The sequence below is a fragment of the Anarhichas minor genome, unplaced genomic scaffold (assembly GCF_050575085.1).
Source record: "Anarhichas minor isolate MPS153535 unplaced genomic scaffold, ASM5057508v1 ptg000001l, whole genome shotgun sequence".
Lineage (NCBI taxonomy): Eukaryota > Metazoa > Chordata > Actinopteri > Perciformes > Anarhichadidae > Anarhichas > Anarhichas minor.
Window position 1 is genome coordinate 1,236,797 of NW_027466447.1, and position 21,581 is coordinate 1,258,377.

The window sequence follows — 21,581 nt, forward strand, 5'->3', positions numbered from 1 at the left end:
TGAATCACATTTGTATTGTAGCCGAGACTTATGTTGCGCCTATACTAGTATAATAGTAGTATAATATAATAGTAATAAAATAATAACACGGGGGCTCCGTAGTCTGCACCAAGATTGCAACAACTTTATTTATTTTTCACACATGTACCTAGAACCTTTTTCCTCTTCCTCTCCTTCCGTTTAAGCCTTTACAATAAAAGCCCCAGAAACATACACTGCAACACTGCTTTCTGAAGAGCTCTTAAGGTAACTCAGAGCCTTCACTTAGCAACTCAACATAATAGCTTACATACCTCCCATCCTCCAGAAAGAAACATTCTAAATGCAACAAACAAATTTCCAAATTTGTCCTCTGGTCCATGAAGGTCCAGAGGACTGCCAATACGATAGATGAGTCCAACACAGCCAGGGCCCTGTAGGGTCCCTTTCAGTGGGGAGCAGGTTTCATGCGGTCCTCCGTAGGATTATGCAGCCATGCGAGATCCCCTTGTCCTCACGGCTGATGACGTGCCGTTCCATCATAGTATAGTTTTTGTTTCTCATGGGCGTCAGCAACACACTGCCTGCACCACAAAAAGCAATCTCCAGCCTTTCTGCCACAGAGGTCACAAAGTCAGCATGAGAAAGAGGCAAGTCCAAACGCACCATTTGCGATGGGACCGACACATCCACCGGGACACAACCTTCCCGTCCATGAGCTTGAAGGCCCTGCCATTGGTGGCTGCTGAACACTCCATCCGTAGAGAAAGGCAGTCAGTTAGCTGAGGTGAAGAAAGATAGCTTGGCAGCGGGCTGTGCCTTTTTTTTACTATGTGCTTCCCACATATTTGGGTAAGCATGTCCTAATTTGCCGTTTTTTCAGTGGGATAACGCATGCTCTTGATTGAAGGAGATTATTACCCGTAGCGTTCAGTAGAGTGAGGAGCCTGTGTGAGTTAGAACTGTGCATTTACACGATTTATGTGCAGTTGTGATATCCCAACTTTACAATATCAATTACCGGTAACAGTTTTAAAACCTTAACATTCTAAATGTGTCCAAGTTAATTTTCCGTTGGTTGCAGTGTATGTGAATGACATCAGCGATAGGAAGTAAACATGGATCCAAGCTTTGGCCTAGCAATGCAATTCAGTTGAAACAAGCTAAAACAGAGGACTTATGTAGGTGAATATTCAGATAGACAGTATGAGAGAAAATAAACTTTTTTTTTTAAACAATAAAACATGCAAAAATATCCTAGTACAAACTCTAAATGCAATGAACCTGCTACTACCAATTGTAATAACTACAAATAATGTAATGTTAATAATGTATTTCTCTTTCTACAAATACATAAATAAGGGAAGAGGGTAGGGTAAATCCTTAGTCACAGTTGCCACTGACACGTTTTTTTACCTGGTTCAGCAAAGTTCCTGAGCAGGTCATTTCCTTTCACAAAACCATCATGGGCCAAGAATTGGCACGCCTTCTCACTCTGCTCCACAAGCTGCAGTTCTTCATCAAAGGTAATGTCTTCAAAGGGGAAGATGAAATACCTGGAGGAAGTACAGTATCTCTGGGATTATAACATGTAGATAAAAACACATTATACAACCACGTATTATTACACCCAATAGCAACAATGTCATCAGTCTCTCTTAGAATTACTTAAGGAGTATTTAGGGAGATTCCCACATGTATTATATTTCCTTAGTTAATTTAACAACCAATATCAGGTCCATACAATTTTTTTTTTTCTCAAGGTAGTGAAATAATTAAGATTGTGAGATTTTCAAATCCTACACATGGTAAGATGAACACGGCAGAGGGTTGGAGAGCATACCTGCTACAGAGAGGGTTCTTCCTTGTTACCGGACCCAATTTAGGCCCCTGATCTGAAAGACGCTCATAAACTACATTTACCAGAATGCAGTTAGTTGCCTGGGGAGATAAGACAGCAAAGGGGTTTCAACAAAAAGTCTGACCCAAAAGAAACTAGGTCAGCAAGCACTGTAAAGAAATCTGCTATCGTGAACAAATCACACACACACACACACACCTTCTCTGCGTGTTGATTCATCTCTTTGAACAATTCCAAGTTCAGCTCCTCCAGTCTCTTTCTGAAACCGACACAACACTCCTGGACGTCTGATGGGCTAATTATTATACCAGAGAGAGGGGGAAAAAAATTCAGTCACATCATCAACTGACTGACATTGTTATAACATGAAACATTACGTTTCGTTATATTGTTGTGAACCTAATGTCAATCCGAATCTGTTTGTGAGGAAGTCTAATAAGCAGATAAGAGTGAGGTACTCAAGCCCAGAGTGCTAAGTTTTCCAATCAGTTTCATGGGGGAGATTGTGTTGAAGGCTGAGCTGAAATCAGCAAACTACAGTCTGATGTAGGTGTTATTTTCCAGATGAGTGAGGGCTGAGTGGAGAGCAGACTCCATCCTCTGTGGATCTGTTGGCTCTGTATGCAAACTGGTGAGGGTCCAGGCTGGCTGGGATGTTGTTTTTGATCTGCTGGTTTCTCAAAGCACTTCATCAGAATGGGGGTAGTCACAGGGTGGTAGCCATTTAGACTGGACACTGCAGACTTTTTAGGTACAGGAACGACGGTGGCGGTCTTGAAGCTGGTGGGAACTCTCTCCTGTGACAGTGATATGTTGAAAATATCAGTGATGACATCAGTTAGCTGGTTGGTACATGTTCTTAGTACACTACCAGGATGTTATCAGGCCCAGCAGCTTTACTCATATTCACCCTCATCAGGGTTTTCCTCACATCCTCTGTGGATACTAACAGTGGGCGGTCCTGTGGAGGCGGAGCAGACTTGACAGCTGACTCTTTGTTGAGGAGATCGAAGTGAGCATTAAACAAGTTCAACTCATTTGGCAACGTGGCATCACACATGATGGGGGCTCTCCTGCTTTTATATCCTGTCACATTTTGGATCTTCTGCCTCATATCTTGTTGTTGGTGTTGAGGTCCCTCACCAGTCTCTCTTGATGCCTCTGCTTTGCCTTCTTGATTCCAGCTTTCAGTCTTGCTCTGGCGATGCTGTATGCTTCCTTGTCACTTGACCCAAAGGCAGCTGTTTTGTTTTTGGATAGTGCCCCCGCCTTTCCATTCATCCAGACTTTATGGTTGGGGAATGTTATTGCATTTGTGATCACCATATCATCAACATATTTGTTGGGTCCCTGTTGATGTATATTCCTCATAATTGTTGCTGTTCTCCTGGATGTCAACATCCCTCAACATGTGCCAGTCTGTACATTCAAAGCAGTCCTGAAGAGCAGCTGTAGCTTTATCTTTCCACACTTTAAATGTTTTTTTCTGTAGGTTTAGCCCGTATGATTAGCTGGGCATATGTAGACAGAAGGAGCAAGAAAATATGGTCTGATTTTCCAAAAAGGAGGCGGGAGAAGGCTCTTTGTAGCTCCCAGGAATATTTGTGTAAACATGGTGTAATGGTCATTTATGTAGTATATATTTCTACTTACTTAGTATATATTTCTACTCAGTATATTGTATTCATACATAAGTCATTTTGCTCTGAACTTTGTTGAACTTCACCGTGTCTCTGTTGTGCAGAGGAAGAGTTCTCCCTTGCCTGTTCACAAAGATAACTAACTGTGTTGTATGAGAATGTTCCACCACCAAGGCCTTTGGGCCGCTTGCTTTGGTTGCTGACCGTTTGTTTTTCAATGTTGTTCCTATCAGTCTGAGACCAAAAGTCTGAGACTGAAATGTCTGTAACATTGGCCATCGGCCCCCACCTTTGCTCATTCTGTATAAAGAAAGCTTGTTAATTTTTTTCGAGGTTCTTCCTCACTGAGACTGTACGCATTCTGTTGTGATGATTGAACCTTCTCTGCGCAGAGAATGAATACTTAAAAGACAACCTGGTTTTTGGTATTTTGTATTTCAGCATTAAAAGACTCACGCAAAGCGGGTATAGGACTTTTTTCCACCACAATGGTCCAGTGTATTGTTTCCTCTGGTAGAAATGTGGAAATGCTGGAGGAAGTTAAGTAAAACAGATCTGAGATTTGTTTGATTAAAATCACCAGCTTTATTAAAAATACTATCGGGTCAAGAGGAATGTAGACACCATCAACAAAAAAAACGGTGAATGCTCTGGGCATCTTTGAAATGTTGACATCAGGGAAACATTCGGTTCGGCTGGTCTGGCCGAGTGGTCTGAAGATTTTGTGGGCGAATCGTCTCAAGTTCCGCTGCATTTAATCCAATCCTCGTATTTTCTTTTTCGATGACGAGTGTATTTTAGTAGCGAAGTCTGTTGGAGCTACAATCCAGATGCTGTCACATCTGCACGCACCACAGATCCAGGATTCATGCCAGAAATAAGGTTGGATTTTAACTTCGGACAATTGGTATTTAATCAAATTATCTGTTGTGATTCTCTCGAGTTGTTGTCTGATATCCTCTTTAGTGGTTGTATGGGAGTGTCTGACCAACTTAATAGAACTGACCTGAGGTTTTTACTGCTGCAATGGCAGGGAAGGAAAATCTGTTGCATGCAGCCATTTTGACATGTTGTTTCAGTGTTCAGTCTTAAATATTACAATAGTGCGATCTTCTGTACTTGATGCCATCTAATTCTGGTTTGGATATGGAGGGGTGATTAGACCTCTTGTATACGGTAATAACATGCAGAGATTTTGTTTGGACTTTGCACTTGACTTCGTTAATACAAATTCAAAAAAAAAATCATATTTCACCACACAGAATCTGCAACTGAAAAGTTGATCTTGTTATATTACTGTAATATCATGATCCCAGGATCCAACCATTCTGTCCCTGTCCCATGAGAAGTAATGTCCAGTATGTTAAAGCCATAGAGAAGAGTCACCTGTGAGGTGTGAAAATATCCACGGCAGAGTTCATGTCCACTGTGTTTCCAAATCGTCTGTGCCAAGGGTCCTGTGCCATCTTTAGCTGCTTCTTACACTCTGGACTGGACGTGGATGTGGAACTGACACCTAAACTACCTGGATAAAAGAAGGTCCATACCATATAAACAGAATAGGAATAGAATGAACTGAATCCCATGGTCAGTTGACTAGTTCAAAATAAATTGTTGTCAGTTGTTAAGGTGACAACCATGTCAGTAGGGCCATTAAATGTTGTTGCAGCATGCCAGGAAGCAGTGGTGGGCCGTCAGGGCCAGCAAACCCTTCTCTGCTGGCCTAAACAGAATCTCAAAGTTATAGCTATTTTGTAATTTAATAATTTTTCATAAATACACTACATGTATTATAATTTCCTAAAATGTTCTTCAGCCCCCCCAAATAATTTGGCATTATTGGATTTAAAAAAAAAAAATTTTTTGGTGATGTCATTAATTAAATTAAACTATTGTTTCTCACATGGACAAGTTATTTATAACTCTAACATGCTACATATGTGCGTGCGTTCTGGTTTGTATGTTTTCTCCCCCTTCAAATTACAATCCAATAGCCTAACATCATACCAAACGATATAAAGTTGACACTGTCAGGTCCATTCTCCATCCATTGTGTGCGGTCCCTTTAAGAATTAGGATTTGGGAGTGACGCGGATATGAAAGCTAGTTTATCTGTCTTTCCTTTACAAGCAGGAAAATTATTTCTCTCTTTATTTGAGAAAAGTTCATATTTGTGTTGTCAAATTTCACTATGACCCTCAAATTCTGTCTCTTGTGTTATCATATACTGAATGCAAGCAAAACTACAGAGCAAAATCACACTCTTTCTGATTGAACCAATCTATGAACTGTCTGAAACAATGGATATCCACGGCCCCAAATGGGCCCCAAAAAAAATTGCCGCGCACTTTGTGCGCAAACATACCGCACCCCTTGGGGCTAAGCCCCCCCTTTCTTTGAATCCTAGAAACGCCCCTGGTAAGAAGAGAGGCCCGAGGCCCACTAGGTAGACTTTGAAATATTTTCTCTGATGTGTAAGAATACTATGTGCATGGACAGGTTGTGTGACTGAACTGTGTTCCCTCATCATTGATCTCACCAGTCTTTAGCAGCTGTCTGAACTGCTCCACAGCTTCATCCACATTGACCTGCAAGAACTCCCACAGCCTTAGCCTGGAGAACACCTGCTGCCACAGGATTCCCCGCAGAGCCTGACACACACACACACACACACACACACACACACACACACACACACACACACACACACACACACGAAAAAAGTCACATCGTATTCTCAAGACAGGGGAATAGGCCTGCACTGTGAATCAATAATATTTTACTTGCACTTTGCATAAAATAAACATTGTGTCTTTTTTAAATGACATCCCCTCTTAATGTCACTGTTTCTTGCTGAGCTGTGGCATAGGGATACATCCTGGTCTTCACATGTAGGTTTATAGTTGGAACAAAACACCTGCAGTAAGCCTACACACGACTACCAAATGCAACTCAGACTGCTTGAGGCTCATTTTAGCTTCAGCTGATCATTTTCTACATAGAGCGAGGACTGTGGATTTTGTCTTCCATTTCTTACAGTGTTTCACACTGAGTAGGTATAAGTGAATCATATGAGGGTCATACTTACTCCAAATTAACAACTATAAACAAGGCCTTTAACCCCTCATCCTGCAACTCAACCCCCAGACCCCAGAGGTATACTTTTTGTCATATCCCAAAAATACTTTATTTTATCATTCCAATTTTTCACAACTTTGTGAATCAATTTGTTTGTAATGACTCCATATCATTTTTTTCTGTTTCCGTTTTAAAAGTGTTTTTTTTAAATAGTAATTTTTAATAAAAAATGTAAAAATGTAATTGAAAAAGATAGCTTATTCTAAACGTCACACACATCAAATTTGACCTCAACATTTATCCCATGCTAAGCATTAGGAATAGTTGGCTGCAACTTGGTGCTCAGTGTCTCGCTCAAGGACACTTCGACATGCGGACGGAAGAAGCCGGAGATCAAACCGCCGGCTCTGTAATTAAAGAACAGCCGGCTCTCACCACTGAGCCACTAATACCAAAAATACCAATGTAACTGGGTCCTGGGGGACCCCAGTCAAAAGAACCTAACTGCAGACTATGCAGTTTGATTATATGAAATACAATAGAGATTAAATGTTTGCCATGGGTCCTAATTTAAGTATCAAACACTATCAGGGGTAGGGCTACAGTGTCATTTATTTTATAGGGGACATTTCTTTCTGTCTTTTTTCATTTTACACAATATGCAAATCAAGTGTACTAGAAACCCGTATATGGGCTATTAGAAACCCAGCAATGTTGTTTTCTATGATTTTTTAAATTGCCACCTAGCTAGCTGCCGTTTTTCATTAGAACGAGCTTGTGTTTCTTATATATGTGCTTGTAGTTGATTAGCCAACATGAATAGCTTGTGTAGGAATGCAACTGCAAGCACCATTTAACCTCCTTGATGCAAGGATATGTTTTTGCATGGGCAACCAAATAGTACAGTAAGGCTTACTACCTTCACTGATGAAATTGACATACCAGTAACAATTAATGTGTGTGTACAAGTGCATAAGGTTTGGGGGACTGATTTATGAATTTGAGTTAAAGAAATTGTTGTGCCATGCAGCAGTTGATATCACTAAGATCTAAAATTTAAAAAAAAGTCTAAAACAGCAGCAAGGCTTCTTGGGGCATCGGGTCATCAGGTCTCAGGGGAAGGTATATTTGTGTGTCATCTGCACAGCCATGAAAAAAAATGTGACATTGGATGATTTTAAGTGGGAGCATATACCTGTATATGAAAAATAAAACTGGAACTAAAATTGAACCTTGTACAACACCACATGTAATGTGTATGAAATTAATATTGATATTTTATGAAATCAGGCCGGTAGACTCAGTCTGCACATGGGAAAAGTTTGCCTTCAGGGCTTTCTGCCACAAAGCAAGTTGAACAAACTTGTGGCTTCACACGAACCAGATATAATCAGCATTAGTTTTACTTTGTGCTGCTCACAATAATAGCATATTAGCTCGTGGCCTGCTGCAACAGGGACAAACAGTAAACGCTGCCAGACTGTTTTCCCTGTATGTGTATGTATTTTGGTGGCTTGTTTATGTGACTGGCTTAATGGGCTTTTGCTGTAGCCTACACAATTACATTTTTAGGCCATTTCACTTTCTGGGAGTTTGGCTTATATCCCAGCAACTGAATCCTATAGCTTGCTTAGCTTTTCCACTGAGGGACTGCACATTGGCAGCATGTTTATGATGTAAGCAACATGTAACATTGGTTAGGTGTAACACTTAGCAAAAATGATAACATCTACACTTATATATTATTATATATATATTAACTAAACCAGAAAATTACACAATTTTACAATTTGACATAATTTGCGAAATTGTTCTTCATATGGCAGATTTTCAAATTTGTGCAGTAGGACATAGAGCTAATGTGACACTGCATTGCTAATTTTAAAAGTTGAATAATACAAATAATGGCTTTAACCTGTGTGAAGAAGCAGTGAAGGACTACGAAGGACTTAGAAAAGTGGGAAGTGAGAAATGGGTGGGTCAAATTAGGAAATCTCAATCAGCTGGGTTGAATATTTAAAAAAAGTATGAATAGGATGTAATAGTTTTATAAAACTGCCGATGTATAAAAAACACATTTTAAGGCTTAAATAGAGTTTGAATCAGGAGAAGAGAGTTGAAAAATCAGTTGAAGCAGTATGAATAGTTGGAAAAGTGGGAAAGTGATGAAAAATGAAAAGGAATTAAATAAGTTAAAATTAGAATTTTAGAGCAAGGACTTAAATACGCTTAGCTGCACTGAAACGGAGTTGTGGTTTGCTGTAATTGTATTTGGTGAAATAAGGATAAAACATGGGACTAGGGGCTAAGCTCTAACAAGAGTGGAACTAAAAGCACTTTTATTTTGAAAAAATAGGTCCATCCCTTGTTTCCAATTAATATACAGTGAGAGTTGAGGGCTTTTAGTTAAAAAAAATAGCCTTATCCTGAGTGTCCTGTTAAGATACAGTTACTCTACGTGGCTTTTATTCTTAACAGGTGACATTTATGATGTTTAGAAATGAGAAAGTTGTTATTATAGATGATTTTAATGTTCACGTTTGCTGTGCAAATGATCTGTTGGCCTTAATCCTATAAAATAAGATAGGATAGGAACTTTATTAATCCGGATGGAAATTCTTGAGGCAGAGATTGATAGAAAAAAAATGAGTACAAATATAAAATATTAATACATATTTATTGTATAAGAAGTAATACTGAGACCAGTGCAAAATAGAATAGCAATAAGAGTAAGATATATTCGTAAAATTAGTAAACTAAAATAGAAAAAGTATATAAAAAAACCTGAAAATAAAGATTCAGAATAAGACTGTCTGATGTTTGTAGAGAGGTTATGTTAAAAGAAGGGGATATGACGGGAAAAGGCCCTTTGGCCTGCTGACTTCTTTTTCTCTCCGGGGACAGACAGGAGCTGAATTCTGAGAGCAGAGAGTCCTGATTGGAGGCTAAGGTTTAAGGAGATCAGGCAGGTTGGAAGGGGCGTGTCCATTTACAATTTAAATGCTGATCTGACATGGATAGAAAGCCAATTTCGACATGTCAATGGAGGGTAAACAAAGCTGTACCCAGTACTGCACTAATGGATAATCACTAATCTCAATCTGGTGTGTCAAAGCGTGCCATGGTGATGATCATTGTTAAACTCTCCTTAGTCAGACAATTCATTGCATATAAGATGAGGTGCGCCTGTCATACCCCTGCTTCCCAGAGAAAAAACAGCAGGTCTTAGCGCCTGCAGTTTCTGTCACTTTCAGATTGTTTCATGGCCAAATTTAAGTTAGTTTGCTTCCACAGCGACATTGTATAAATGAGCACACATTTTCTCTTGCAAATTGTGGGAAGGGGAGCAAGTTTAAGTTTTTTCAGAAGATTTTCAAGTTTCTTGCCAGTCTTAGCTGTGATGTCATCCAGTCTAGCTCTGAACATTACATGCAATACACATAATGTAAAAATCAGAGAAGGACATTTTTGCCAAGCTTCAGAGAAGGTTGAATATGTTTAAAAGTGTTTGCAATTTGAAGGTTGAATAACACCGGTAATGTATAAAAGATGTGGATGCAAGGTGCCAACTGGACTAACATTCACACACACATGGCACATGGGATCAATTTGGGGTTAAGTGTCTTGCCCAAGGACACATCGACATGGACTAGAGGAGCCGGGGATCGAACCACCGATCTTCTGATTGAGGACCTGTTCTATCTTCTGAGCCACAGTCGCCCCCAATAAGTGACCATCAAGCTCTTAAAAATCACGTACAGTAAGGTTCTGCATGAGCTTGATATGATATGGGTCCATGTCGATTAGAAGAGAAAATAAACCCTCTTATGCCATGGAGTGAATGGAGTTAAAGACCAGCATCTTTAGCTGCTAAATGTTGAAGTTTGATCACCAACCACTTGTTTACTTTGTCACTTTGCATTTTGCTCCAGGGCAGTGTTGAGGGCAGAAAACAAATTAATACATTTTACTCTCACTGAACATTTTACTGTTATATTCAATATTGACATATGTGAAATCAAAACACTTCCTAATCAACATACACCAATATGTTTCTTCCACAACATGTTTGCTGTTGCAAATCAGTTATATATTAATTCATGTTTTTTTTTAAAGAACATGAGGTTATAACTTGATCCTAACTTTAACACAAGTACCCACAATAAAGGAATATGACTCACATTCATGTTCCGTTCATCTTGAAAGAGTGCTGGTACTCCTCGTTCAGCATATTTTCCTTCAGCCACCTCACAGCTGAGGTGCCACAGAGCTCTGTCAAGGAGCCAAGCTGGTTTCAGATAAGGAGAGTTAACCAAGTTGTAACCACACTCAGGATGGACGTGAATCCACTCACTGCCAACCGCTAGAGACAATGGAAGGTGGTGAAGAAGTGAAGAGAAATAGAGAGAAGACGACATAAGAGAAGAAAAACAAAGAGAATGTACAGAATTATCATTATTAGCTTGGATTTCTAGCCTTGCACTGACTATACAACTAGTCCTTGTTCTTTGGCTTATTGTAAGGCCTCCTCAACACAAACCTTACTTTATCTCCGACTTCTCAGAGCTCTTATCATTTATGATGTCTCGATATGAGAAAATTATTAGGGCTGATTTTGATGTTCCCGTTTGTTGTGCAAATGACTTGCCTTAGACTTTAATCATTTATGCAACTTGTTGGCTTAATCCAATAAGATAAGATGAAATAGAACTTCATAAATCCAAAGGAAATTCTTGTGCCAGAGAGTGATCGAAAAAACAATATAGGCAAGGCAAGTTTATTTATATAGCACATTTCAACAACAAGGCAATTCAAAGTGCTTCACATAAAACCATTTAAAGCATCAAACATAAGGCAAAATCAATTAAGAACATTCATTGGAACATTAAAAACAGTCATTAAAACACTAAAAAGCAGTGTAAGAAATAAAATGTAGTAGTAAAATGCAGAAATGCAGGAAATTGATTAATATCCTCGAATCGGGTTCAATTAAAGGCAGCAGCAAACTGAAAAGTCTTCAATCTTGATTTAAAGGAGCTGAGGGTCTCAGCAGACCTGCAGCTTTCTGGGACTTTGTTCCAAATATGTGGAGCAGAAAAACTGAACGCTGCTTCTCCATGTTTAGTTCTGACTCTGGGAACAGAAAGTAGACCGGTCCCAGACGACCTAAGGGGTTGGGATGGTTCATAAGGTAGCAGCAGATCAGAGATGTATTTTGGCCCTAAACCATTCAGTGCTTTATAAACCAACAGCAGGATTTTAAAGTCAATTCTTTGTTGGACAGGAAGCCAGTGTAAAGACTGGAGTGATGTGATCCACTTTCTTGGTCTTAGTGAGGACTCGAGCTGCAGCGTTCTGAATCAGCTGCAGCGTTCTGATTGACTTTTTACAGAGACCTGTAAACACACCGTTACAGTAGTCCAGTCTACTGAAGATAAATGCATGGACAAGTTTTTCCAAATCCTGTTGAGACATAAATCCTCTAATCCTTGACATATTCTTCAGGTGATAGTAGGCTGATTTTGTAATTGTCTTGATATGGCTGTTCAGGTTGAGGTCTGAATCCATAACAACACCTAGATTTCTGGCTTGGTTTGTGGTATTTAACATCAGTGATTGAAGCTGAGCGCTGACTTTCAATCGTTCGTCCTTAGTACCAAAAACAATTACTTCTGTTTTAATTGAAGAAAATTCTGGCACATCCAGTTGCTGATTTGTTCAATGCATTTACCCAGCCCTTGTATGGGATTATAGTCCCCTGGTGATATAGTTATGTAGATTGTGGTGGAAAAAACTATTCAATAGTACCGAGTGAGTCCTATGATACTGAAATCAAGAAACATTGAAAAAAGAAGTTTGTCCTTAGAGTCTTTATTCTGAAGGAGGAAGGCACCTAGAGTGTTGGTTGTGTACGACTTCTAAAGGCCTTGAGCACATGGTGGGATAGGAGGAGTTCATCACTAGGACATCTGGACAACAGTGATCATTCAGTGATTAATGTAGTTAGAGCTTGGACTCTCTATGGGTATGTGTATGCAATTTCCGAGCAGAGGGCTAAAAATAAGGCTAGGGCTTAAGAGGTTAACCATTGAATGGTTAATCACTGATTGGTCCACTGATTGCATCCCCATTCAGCCCCTATCTAAGTTGACAGTATCATGCCCCTGATTAAGACACACATCCAATATTACTCAACCTGAGAGGACCCTCGCTGACCATGTCTGACATGTATTAACTTTGTTAATACCAAAGGGCCAAAACACTGAGTGGTCAGCTAATAAAACAGGAGAGATAAGTCACAGTGGAAATTTACCATCACAGTAGATTTGTGTGTTGTCTGCATAATTATGATAACACACTTTTTTTGATAAACACACTGATAACACACTTTATTTGTAATAATAACCTAGCACATTCTGTAAAGCCTAATGCTGTCATCTTTGATTCCGATTTAACTTTTGATCATCATATCAAGAAGGTAATTCAGTCCTGTTTTTATCATTCTCTGGCTTAGAGAAAGTTGTTCATGTGTTTATTTTCTCAAAAGTTGACTATTGTGATTTACCTGCTGAAACAATAAAGCATTTCCATGCCTTCAAGTTTTAAAACATTCTGCAGCCAAACTGTTTACTGGATCAAACAAAAGAGATCAGATAAACCCCAGTTTTAGCCTAGGTCTAGCCCCACCATACATCTGTAAACTTCTATGCCCCTATATAACTGCAAGCAATCTTACTGTATATCGTAACAGAAAACTGTACTAATAGTCCCCCAATCTACACTAGATCTAACAGTAAAGGAGACTGTGCTTTAGCTGGGCCCCAAAACTCTGGAACTCAAAACCCTGTTGAAATTCGTCTTACAACCTCGATTTCTTTTAAATCACTACTAAAAACAAATTTCTATGAACTTGCTCTGTAGTTTGATTTTGTCTGTGTTTCTGGTTGTTTTGTATTATTTGTGAAGCTGAACACAGCCTGATCCAAGCCCTGCTTTCATTTTTGGAGTAGTTAAACACTTTGCCAGAACTTCCTTGAGGCCAATCCAAAGTCCTTCTCCATACTCTCCCCTAACTCCTCCCACACCTGGGTTTTTGCTTTGGCCACCTCTGTAGCTCTTTTGGCCAACCGGTAGCTGTCTGGTGTTTCCAGAGACCCCTGGGTCAGACGAGCCCAAAAGGCCTCCTTCTTCAGCTTGACAGCCGCCGTCACTGCTAGTTTCTACCAGCAAGTTCTAAGGTTGCCGCCCTGACAGGCACCAATGACCTTTTGACCACAACTCCTTGCAGCCTCTTCAACAATGGGATGAGATGGTGTGCAATTCAGTTTGTGAGAAGCATATATATATATATATACTCTGCTGAAATCTTGACTCATTGTTAAAATAATTCAGGTGAATGGTCAGAGCTCTTTCCCTAGTGTCTGTTCAATAAAATAATTCTGTAATGGTGTCATCACATAGTTTCTCAAGCATAGAGCTCTACTACTTGTTGCAGATTATTCGCAAATATTGCTCTGAATGGCGATTATGTCAACCCATTGTTTTACAACATAGAGGACAAGGTCTGTGTTGTAGTAAAATACAGCTTCAGTCAACAAACTAAAAATAATAGTATTTCCTAACATGGTAAAAGGACTGTACTTGTATATCTCTTTTCTAGCCTTTCCGACTACTCAAAGCTCTTTAACACTACTTGTCATCATTTATCCATTGACACACTGATGGCAGGAGCTAGGTGCCACCTGCCTAACAGACTATCCACATTCATACACCATAGGCACAGCTACGGGAGCAATTTTGGGGTTAAGTGTCATGCTCAAGGACACATCGACATGGACTAGCGGAGCCGGGAATCGAACTGCCAGTCCCTTGACTGCTCTCCACTTAGCCACAGTCGCCCCCCACTTAGCCACAGTCGCCCCAACATCAAACCACAAACCTAAAGGAAGCAGAAGTGTATCTGTTTGCCAACCGATGCCTGCTATGGTTCTCCCCAGCACAGCGGGGCAATCCATCCGTGGGGGAGAACACCTTTGCACCAAGGCCAAGAAAGCTGCTTGATGCCTTTCCGCCACTTCATCTCATCCCTCCCTTGTTGGAGAGAGTGAGGTGGGAGCAGTTGTTGGTCATTCTGGTAACCTCACGCTGCGGCGGCGTGGTATGCAGAAATTACTCTGATAATGGCATCCCAGCCCTGGACCGTCACCAATTTCTGGGGGCTCCGTCTCAGGAGATGGATGGGCTTGTTGCCCAATCTGGGCCATCCTTTTCATGCTCAACTCCTGAGAGGGACAGGCTGAGGGGGGCTGAACTGTCTGTACAGTTGGTGCAGACCATCAAGGTAGCAAGAGCAGGATCCGTCATTACTTGTTAGCTACAAGGTAAAGGTGTCAGGGTTCCAACGTTGGTGCTACGAAAGGAGGCTAGATCCCTTTTCCTGTGCAGTTGGTTATTGTCTGCTTTTTGCAGTGTTTGGTATATAGAGGGCTTTCTCATACCACTGTTTAAGTGTATGAAACAGTGATTTCTTCCTGCCACAAAGGTTTTCGCTACGGATTGGTATTTGATCAGCCTCTCATGAAGCGGTTCTTGCATGGGATCAAGAGACAGATCTCAGTGATGCATGTCTCCTACCTGCAGAGAGGACTGTTTGTGCTTGAGGCTTTGGTGAAGGTTCCCCTTGACATTCTGCAGCACTTTTCTCTAAAGGCATTGTTGTTCAAGACAGCTTGCTGCACTGACCTCAGCTAAGAGACTGTGGGAACTAACCCCCCTGTCGGTGCATTCCAGTTGCTTGCTGCTTTGTGGTGAACGCAGCAGGACTACCCCCATCGGACACACTGAAAGGCTTTGTCAGGGCATCTGCCTAGCATAGCAGGCAGGAAGAGAACCTCCCAGTGTAGTACGCACACACTCTAAATGCAGCATATCAGTGTTCGGTGGGGTGAGTGTCGAAGACATATGTAGGCGTTGTAGTCGAGGCTTTGTCGGTTCTATCTCTTAGACATGACGAGCATTTATTTTTGATCCTTCGTAGATTATTTGCCACTGCTGCTTTTTTAGGATACTTTGCTTTGTTCACATTATTTGTTTAGGTTAATTTGCTTTGTGGTGTTGTTTGTGTATATTTTGGTTTCTTGCCCCAAGACTTTTATGCTTAGTGTCTGATGGTAATTTATTGTTTTTCCATTTTTCAATCTTCAAATCTTCTTTTGTGTGTGGTGGGGATGGGGGATGGTAATCCAAAATGTGACAGGATATAAAAGCAGGACAGCCCCCATCATGTGTGAGGCCACGTAGCCAAATGAGTTCAACTCCTTTAATGCTCACTTCGATCTCCTCAACAAAGAGTCAGCTGTCAAGTCTGCTCCACCTCCACAGGACCGCCCACTGTTAGTATCCACAGAGGATGTGAGGAAAACCCTGATGAGGATGAATATGAGTACAGCTGCTGGGCCTGATAACATCCTGGTAGTGTACTAAGAACATGTACCAACCAGCTGATGTCATCACTGATATTTTCAACATATTACTGTCACAGGAGAGAGTTCCCACCAGCTTCAAGACAGCCACCATCATTCCTGTACCTAAAACGTCTACAGTGTCCAGTCTAAATGGTTACCACCCTGTGACTACCCCCGTTCTGATGAAGTGCTTTGAGAAACCAGCTCATCAAAAACAACATCCCAGCCAGCCTGGACCCTCACCAGTTTGCATACAGAGCCAACAGATCCACAGGATGGAGTCTCCACTGCTCTCCACTCAGCCCTCACTCATCTGGAAAATAACACCTACATCAGACTGTAGTTTGCTGATTTCAGCTCAGCCTTCAACACAATCTCCCCCATGAAACTGATTGGAAAACTTAGCACTCTGGGCTTGAGTACCTCACTCTGCAACTGGTTATTAGACTTCCTCACAAATAGACCCCAGCTCCTCCTCCACTCTAGTGTTGAACACCGGAGCCCTCCAGGACAACTCTGTTATGAGGTTTACAGATGACTCTACCGTCATTGGTCGGATTACGAACAACAATGAGACTTCATAGAGAAAGGAAATCAACAATCTTGTGTAGTGGTGCTCAGAGACCAACCTACTGCTCAACATCAGTAATACCACTGTCTACATCAAAGGAGCTGAGGTGGAGCAAGTTGGCACCTTAAGTTCGTGGGAATCAGCATCACAAACGACCTGATGTGGTCCTTACACATCTCCATCCTGGCGAAGAAAGCTCATTAACGGCTATATTTCTTAGGGAAACTCACGAAGGCAAAATTCCCATGCCAAGTTCTTATACATTTTTGCAGAGGGTGACTACAAACATTACAAACTGGCATGGGGTGTCCATGGCCCAGGACAGGAGGGCTCTACAGCGGGTGATTAAAACAACCCAGAACATCATTGGTACCATCTCCTGAGCATCAGTGATATTCGTGAGAAGAGGAGCCTGCAAAGAGCTAAAGGAATATTAAAAGACAAAACCCACCCAGCCACAACCTGTTCACTGTGCTGCCTTCTGGAAAGAGATACTGAAGTATCAGCTTCACCAACCAACGGACTTCAAAACGGCTTCTTTCCTCTGGCGGTGAGACTCCTAAATTCATCATCCACCCATCATATACAGTAGTTTTTTGGTGTTTGTTTTCTTTTCTATTTAGCATATTAGGACTACAAACTAAATTTCATTGTGCAAGCCACCATCGTCCCTGTACCTAAAAAGTCTGCAGTGTCCAGTCTGCAGACTTTGTCCACCCACCTGGAAGTTGTTTGTCATCTTCCTGGATCCATTCTTCATATATGATTCCTATCTATAAATTTGTCCCCCTGATTGACTACACGTTTTTTAACTTGTTGGTCTATTCTGTACACAAATCGAATGCACGTTCTTCCTGAGTTTTCTTCCATTATTGGGGGGAGATTTTCTTATCCGATACGAGGGTCTAAGGGCAGACAGTGTTGTATGCTGTACAGATTGTATATCTACTCGAGACAAATTTGTGATATTGGGCTATATAAATAAAATTGACTTGACTTAGTTAAGCTAATGACACAAAGTAGTGAAGAAAATGCCATGTTGAATACCAACTAATTTTCATTTAAAGCTTTGCTTGACATTCAAAGCAGAAGTCAAAGTAAATTAATAAGATTCTCAAAATCAACACACCATGTGTGAGAGAAGGAAGGTGTTCTATCTGAAGTCCTGGCAAAGTGCACACTGTTGCCCTTACCGGTCTATCTATGTATATGACCTTCAACATAAATAGTGACAAAATGTCAATGAGGAAACTGAGAAGGTGATGCAACAGCCACAGCTGCCTGCTGGAAAGGCCAACTGTGGTATACTTGCAACACAGCACTGTCACTTTCCTTGTTACAAATAAGAAGATAACTTTTCACTCAGCATACTGAGTCACTGTAGCAGCAGATGGAAATTGGATATAGCACAGAAGAATACAACAGTCCCCTTATATCATATTGTACCACACAATAGTGTGTTGAATCCTTGCAATATTTCTTTACAAACTGCAAACACAGACAAATATTACAAAACATGATCACATTGCTCCAATATTAAAATCAGTTGGCTGTAAAAAATGGTTGTAAAAAATAGCATACTTCCTGTGACCTCTAAAATTGCTGAGAGATGGGTAACTGACCAACTAACTGATTATCTAAATCAGAATCAGCACAAAGTTCTTCTACAATTTGAGTTCAGGAGTAATTGTTCAACTGAGACAGAAAAGTGCTTTTGTGGATTGTCTGTGGACCTGAACTACATGTAAGTCAAAGTTGGATAAGGGCAGTGTGGTTTAGTAAGTGTTTTAATCTGAAGAAGGCCTTTGAATGTCAGCTGTTAAATTACTCTGCTTCATAAATTGTGTAAATATCCGCATCAGCCCCAATAAACTCATCCAATTCTCCACACAGCTTTTTAAACATTATGCCTGAGTAAGTCTAGCCAGTACCTAAAGTGGGACTAATAAGGTATGTACAGTATGGTACTCTGGGAAAATGTGTGGTTACAAGTTTTTAAAGACTTAACTGTTAACTGCTGCTCGTTCAAAATATTATCATGAATCAAATATACTGTATGGACAGATTATGAAACTATGGGCCTCTGGACACAGACATGTAAAAGCCCCCCCAAATATCCAGGATGAAAGGGACACAAAACGACTACAAATAACACAGCTGTCGTTCAGTATCTTTGAGTTTACCTGTGAGATTATAGACCATATCCGTGATGCAGACCATGTTCCAGTCTTTCCTCAGCATCTCCACCAAAGCACCAATGTCTCCCCATGTGTAGTGCTGCCCCTCAGGTAAGAAGTCAGGGTTTAACTTCAGCTGATCGGCTATGGAGTAGCAGAAGCCAGACACACCAAGCTTCTGCAGCGGTGTGAAGTGGATCATGTTGTAGCCTACAGAGTAGAGCTTAGAGTTACATGGTTCTGGGGTATAAACTGTACTTTGTCATTGAATTAGCAAAACTTTGTGTCAATGAACAGATCCATACCACAGACCTCCATCTTCAGACTACTTACTGCTACCAGTGTAGTTGGGGAAGGATTGCTTTAAAACTGTTCAGTAAAGTTGCAGGCCAGACAATCACAACAATGAGCTAACACTGACACCAAGAAGCTCCACAGAGCTTGTTGTTGGTGATAATTCTATGTGGATTCATCATGGCCTTTTACGTTAGACATAGTTCTGTACCATGATGACCAGTATCACAGCAATGACCCATTAGGCAGGGTCACAGTGGGCTGGAGCTTATCCCAGTGACTATATATGTACCAGCCTCTCGTCACTCTGCTGGATAAAACAGGTAATAAAGTTATTTTGGTTGCCAGTTTGTGTCATATGATTAATAATATTTAGTGCAAACTGATCTGTTACAACAAATTATCACTTTAAAGCAAGTACTATAAAAACTACATTTGTAAACGACATAAAACCCAATCTTTATTGTTAATGTGTAAAACAACAGAGCAATTTTCAACAGAGCAATTTTCAACAGAGCAATTTTCTGAATACCGTATCATGAGTTTGTCATGTTGGCCCATTTACCTGTCTCCTTTGCGACCCTAAGTCTGTCAAGCCATTTGTCCAGTGGGCCAAGGCATTTGGCCAAGTATGTTTGGCTGCTGATGCAGTCCAGTGGTAGGATGTCATTGTTGGCTCCCACCCTCAGCACTGGATCAACTACAATGTAACCACCACTCACTTTCTCTTTGTCCCTGTCAAAAAGAAAAGAGAACAACTCACAATGGAGGCATATCAGTAAATGCATGAACACGGAAAGGACTGGACATGCAGGTACATGTAAATAAGTAGCTGTAAATGATGGTCAATTCAATGGTTGATGGGACTATAGTCGATTTTTTGCGCTGGGATAGACACTGTGACAAAGGACGACCTCTGCTGACTGTTTTCTGAGAAGCAGCCGAGCAGGAACCACATTTCATTCCCTGCTCATGGAAGAGGGAGGCAGACATCTGCTTGCGGAATAAGACGACCGGCATTGAGTTGGTGAAAAGGTTTTCAAGAAAGTGCCAGTGCGAAAAGACTGTGGTGTCTGTAAATATATATAAATAGTGTTTTATGTGCCCCGTTCTGGGTTTTCCTTTCCAAGTCTCTGTGTGTGCAAACCACACACACTCATTTTTTTTTATTTAAAAAAAACTCTCAAAGGAGCATCTTTTCTGGAGGGCATTCTAAAAGATGCCCACTGGCGTCCGCAACTTTTATGAACCAGTGGAATTATACAGTACAACCTCACAGGCGCACACTCCATACAAAACCTCCGTTTCTAATGGTTAATCAAAGCAAGTTTCAGTTTTGCTGGTTACATGCAATCATGATCAGTAGTACAGTAGCATTATCGTGGCCCTATTACTTCAGCCTACCAACTGTGTCCCAACAGAACCCAGAGGTATACTTTTGGTCATAGCTCACAGGTGCTTTGTCATTCAATTTCTTCTTCCTGACGTCATATCATTGTCTTCTGTCATTTTTTTGGCAGTTCGATCCCCGGCTTTGCTAGTCCATGTCGATGTGTCCTTGGGCAAGACATGGGTATAAATGTTAGAGTCCTGATGGGCAGGTGGCACCTTGCATGGTAGCCCCTGTCATCAGTGTATGAATGGGTGCATGATGACATGTAGTGTGAAAGAGCTTTGAGTGGTCGGAAGACTAGAAAAGAGAGATATAAGTACAGTCCATTTGGAAAGAAATAAGTTCACATTTTAGTTCATTCTTTGGGTCAGCAGTCCATGCATGTTAAATGTGTTGGTATGATGAGGGTTAAGTTAGTAGTAAAGGAAAGTGACAGTAATGATAGTAGTGCTAAACAGTAGTTATAAAATATGAAGTATATAATATTCACTATTAACACTTTTCATTAATCAGTAAATATAATAATGCAGTAGTGGTGGCAAAGCAACTTACCCACAGGAAAAGTAGTACTGATAGGATCCAGCCACCATTAAGTCCAGTTTGCAGTATTTATCACGGTCATCCTCCCGCTCGTTCGGGTAGACCCAGTCCAAAGGACGGAACTTCAGGCGCTCAAACTTGAGGCCTTTTGCAGGGTAGTTGGTGTAGACCTTGACAGACTTACCCTGGAGGGTAGGGCCAAGACGGAACTGCAGCTCAAAGCCTGAAGACAGTTGTAGAAATGAGGATGACTAGAATACACTGTTACACCCCAGAGAGTCTATGGGGTATTGTCAAGAGGAAGATGAGAGACACCAGACCCAACAATGCAGACGAGCTGAAGGCCGCTATCAAAACAACCTGGGCTTCCATAACACCTCAGCAGTGCCACAGTGTCATCACCTCCATGCCACGCCGCATTGATGCAGTAATTCATGCAAAAGGAGCCCTGACCAAGTATTGAGTGCATACTGTATACTGTACATGGATATACTTTTCAGTAGGCCAACATTTCTGTATTAAAAATCCCTTTTTTAAATTGGTCTTATGTAATATTCTAATTTTCTGAGATACTGAATTTGGGG

The 21,581-nt window shown here is 40.9% G+C and overlaps 1 protein-coding gene across 1 annotated transcript in view; it reads right to left on the reverse strand.

Moving 5' to 3' along the window:
• LOC142947585 (glycogen debranching enzyme-like) overlaps nt 1-21,581 on the reverse strand; it is a 54,683-nt gene that overhangs the window by 32,126 nt on the left and 976 nt on the right. Inside the window, 9 exon segments of the mRNA XM_076089660.1 lie at nt 1,396-1,535; nt 1,823-1,920; nt 2,039-2,135; nt 4,867-4,966; nt 5,990-6,131; nt 10,740-10,921; nt 18,777-18,980; nt 19,630-19,799; nt 21,010-21,220. Coding sequence (XP_075945775.1) covers nt 1,396-1,535; nt 1,823-1,920; nt 2,039-2,135; nt 4,867-4,966; nt 5,990-6,131; nt 10,740-10,921; nt 18,777-18,980; nt 19,630-19,799; nt 21,010-21,220 — 1,344 coding nt within the window.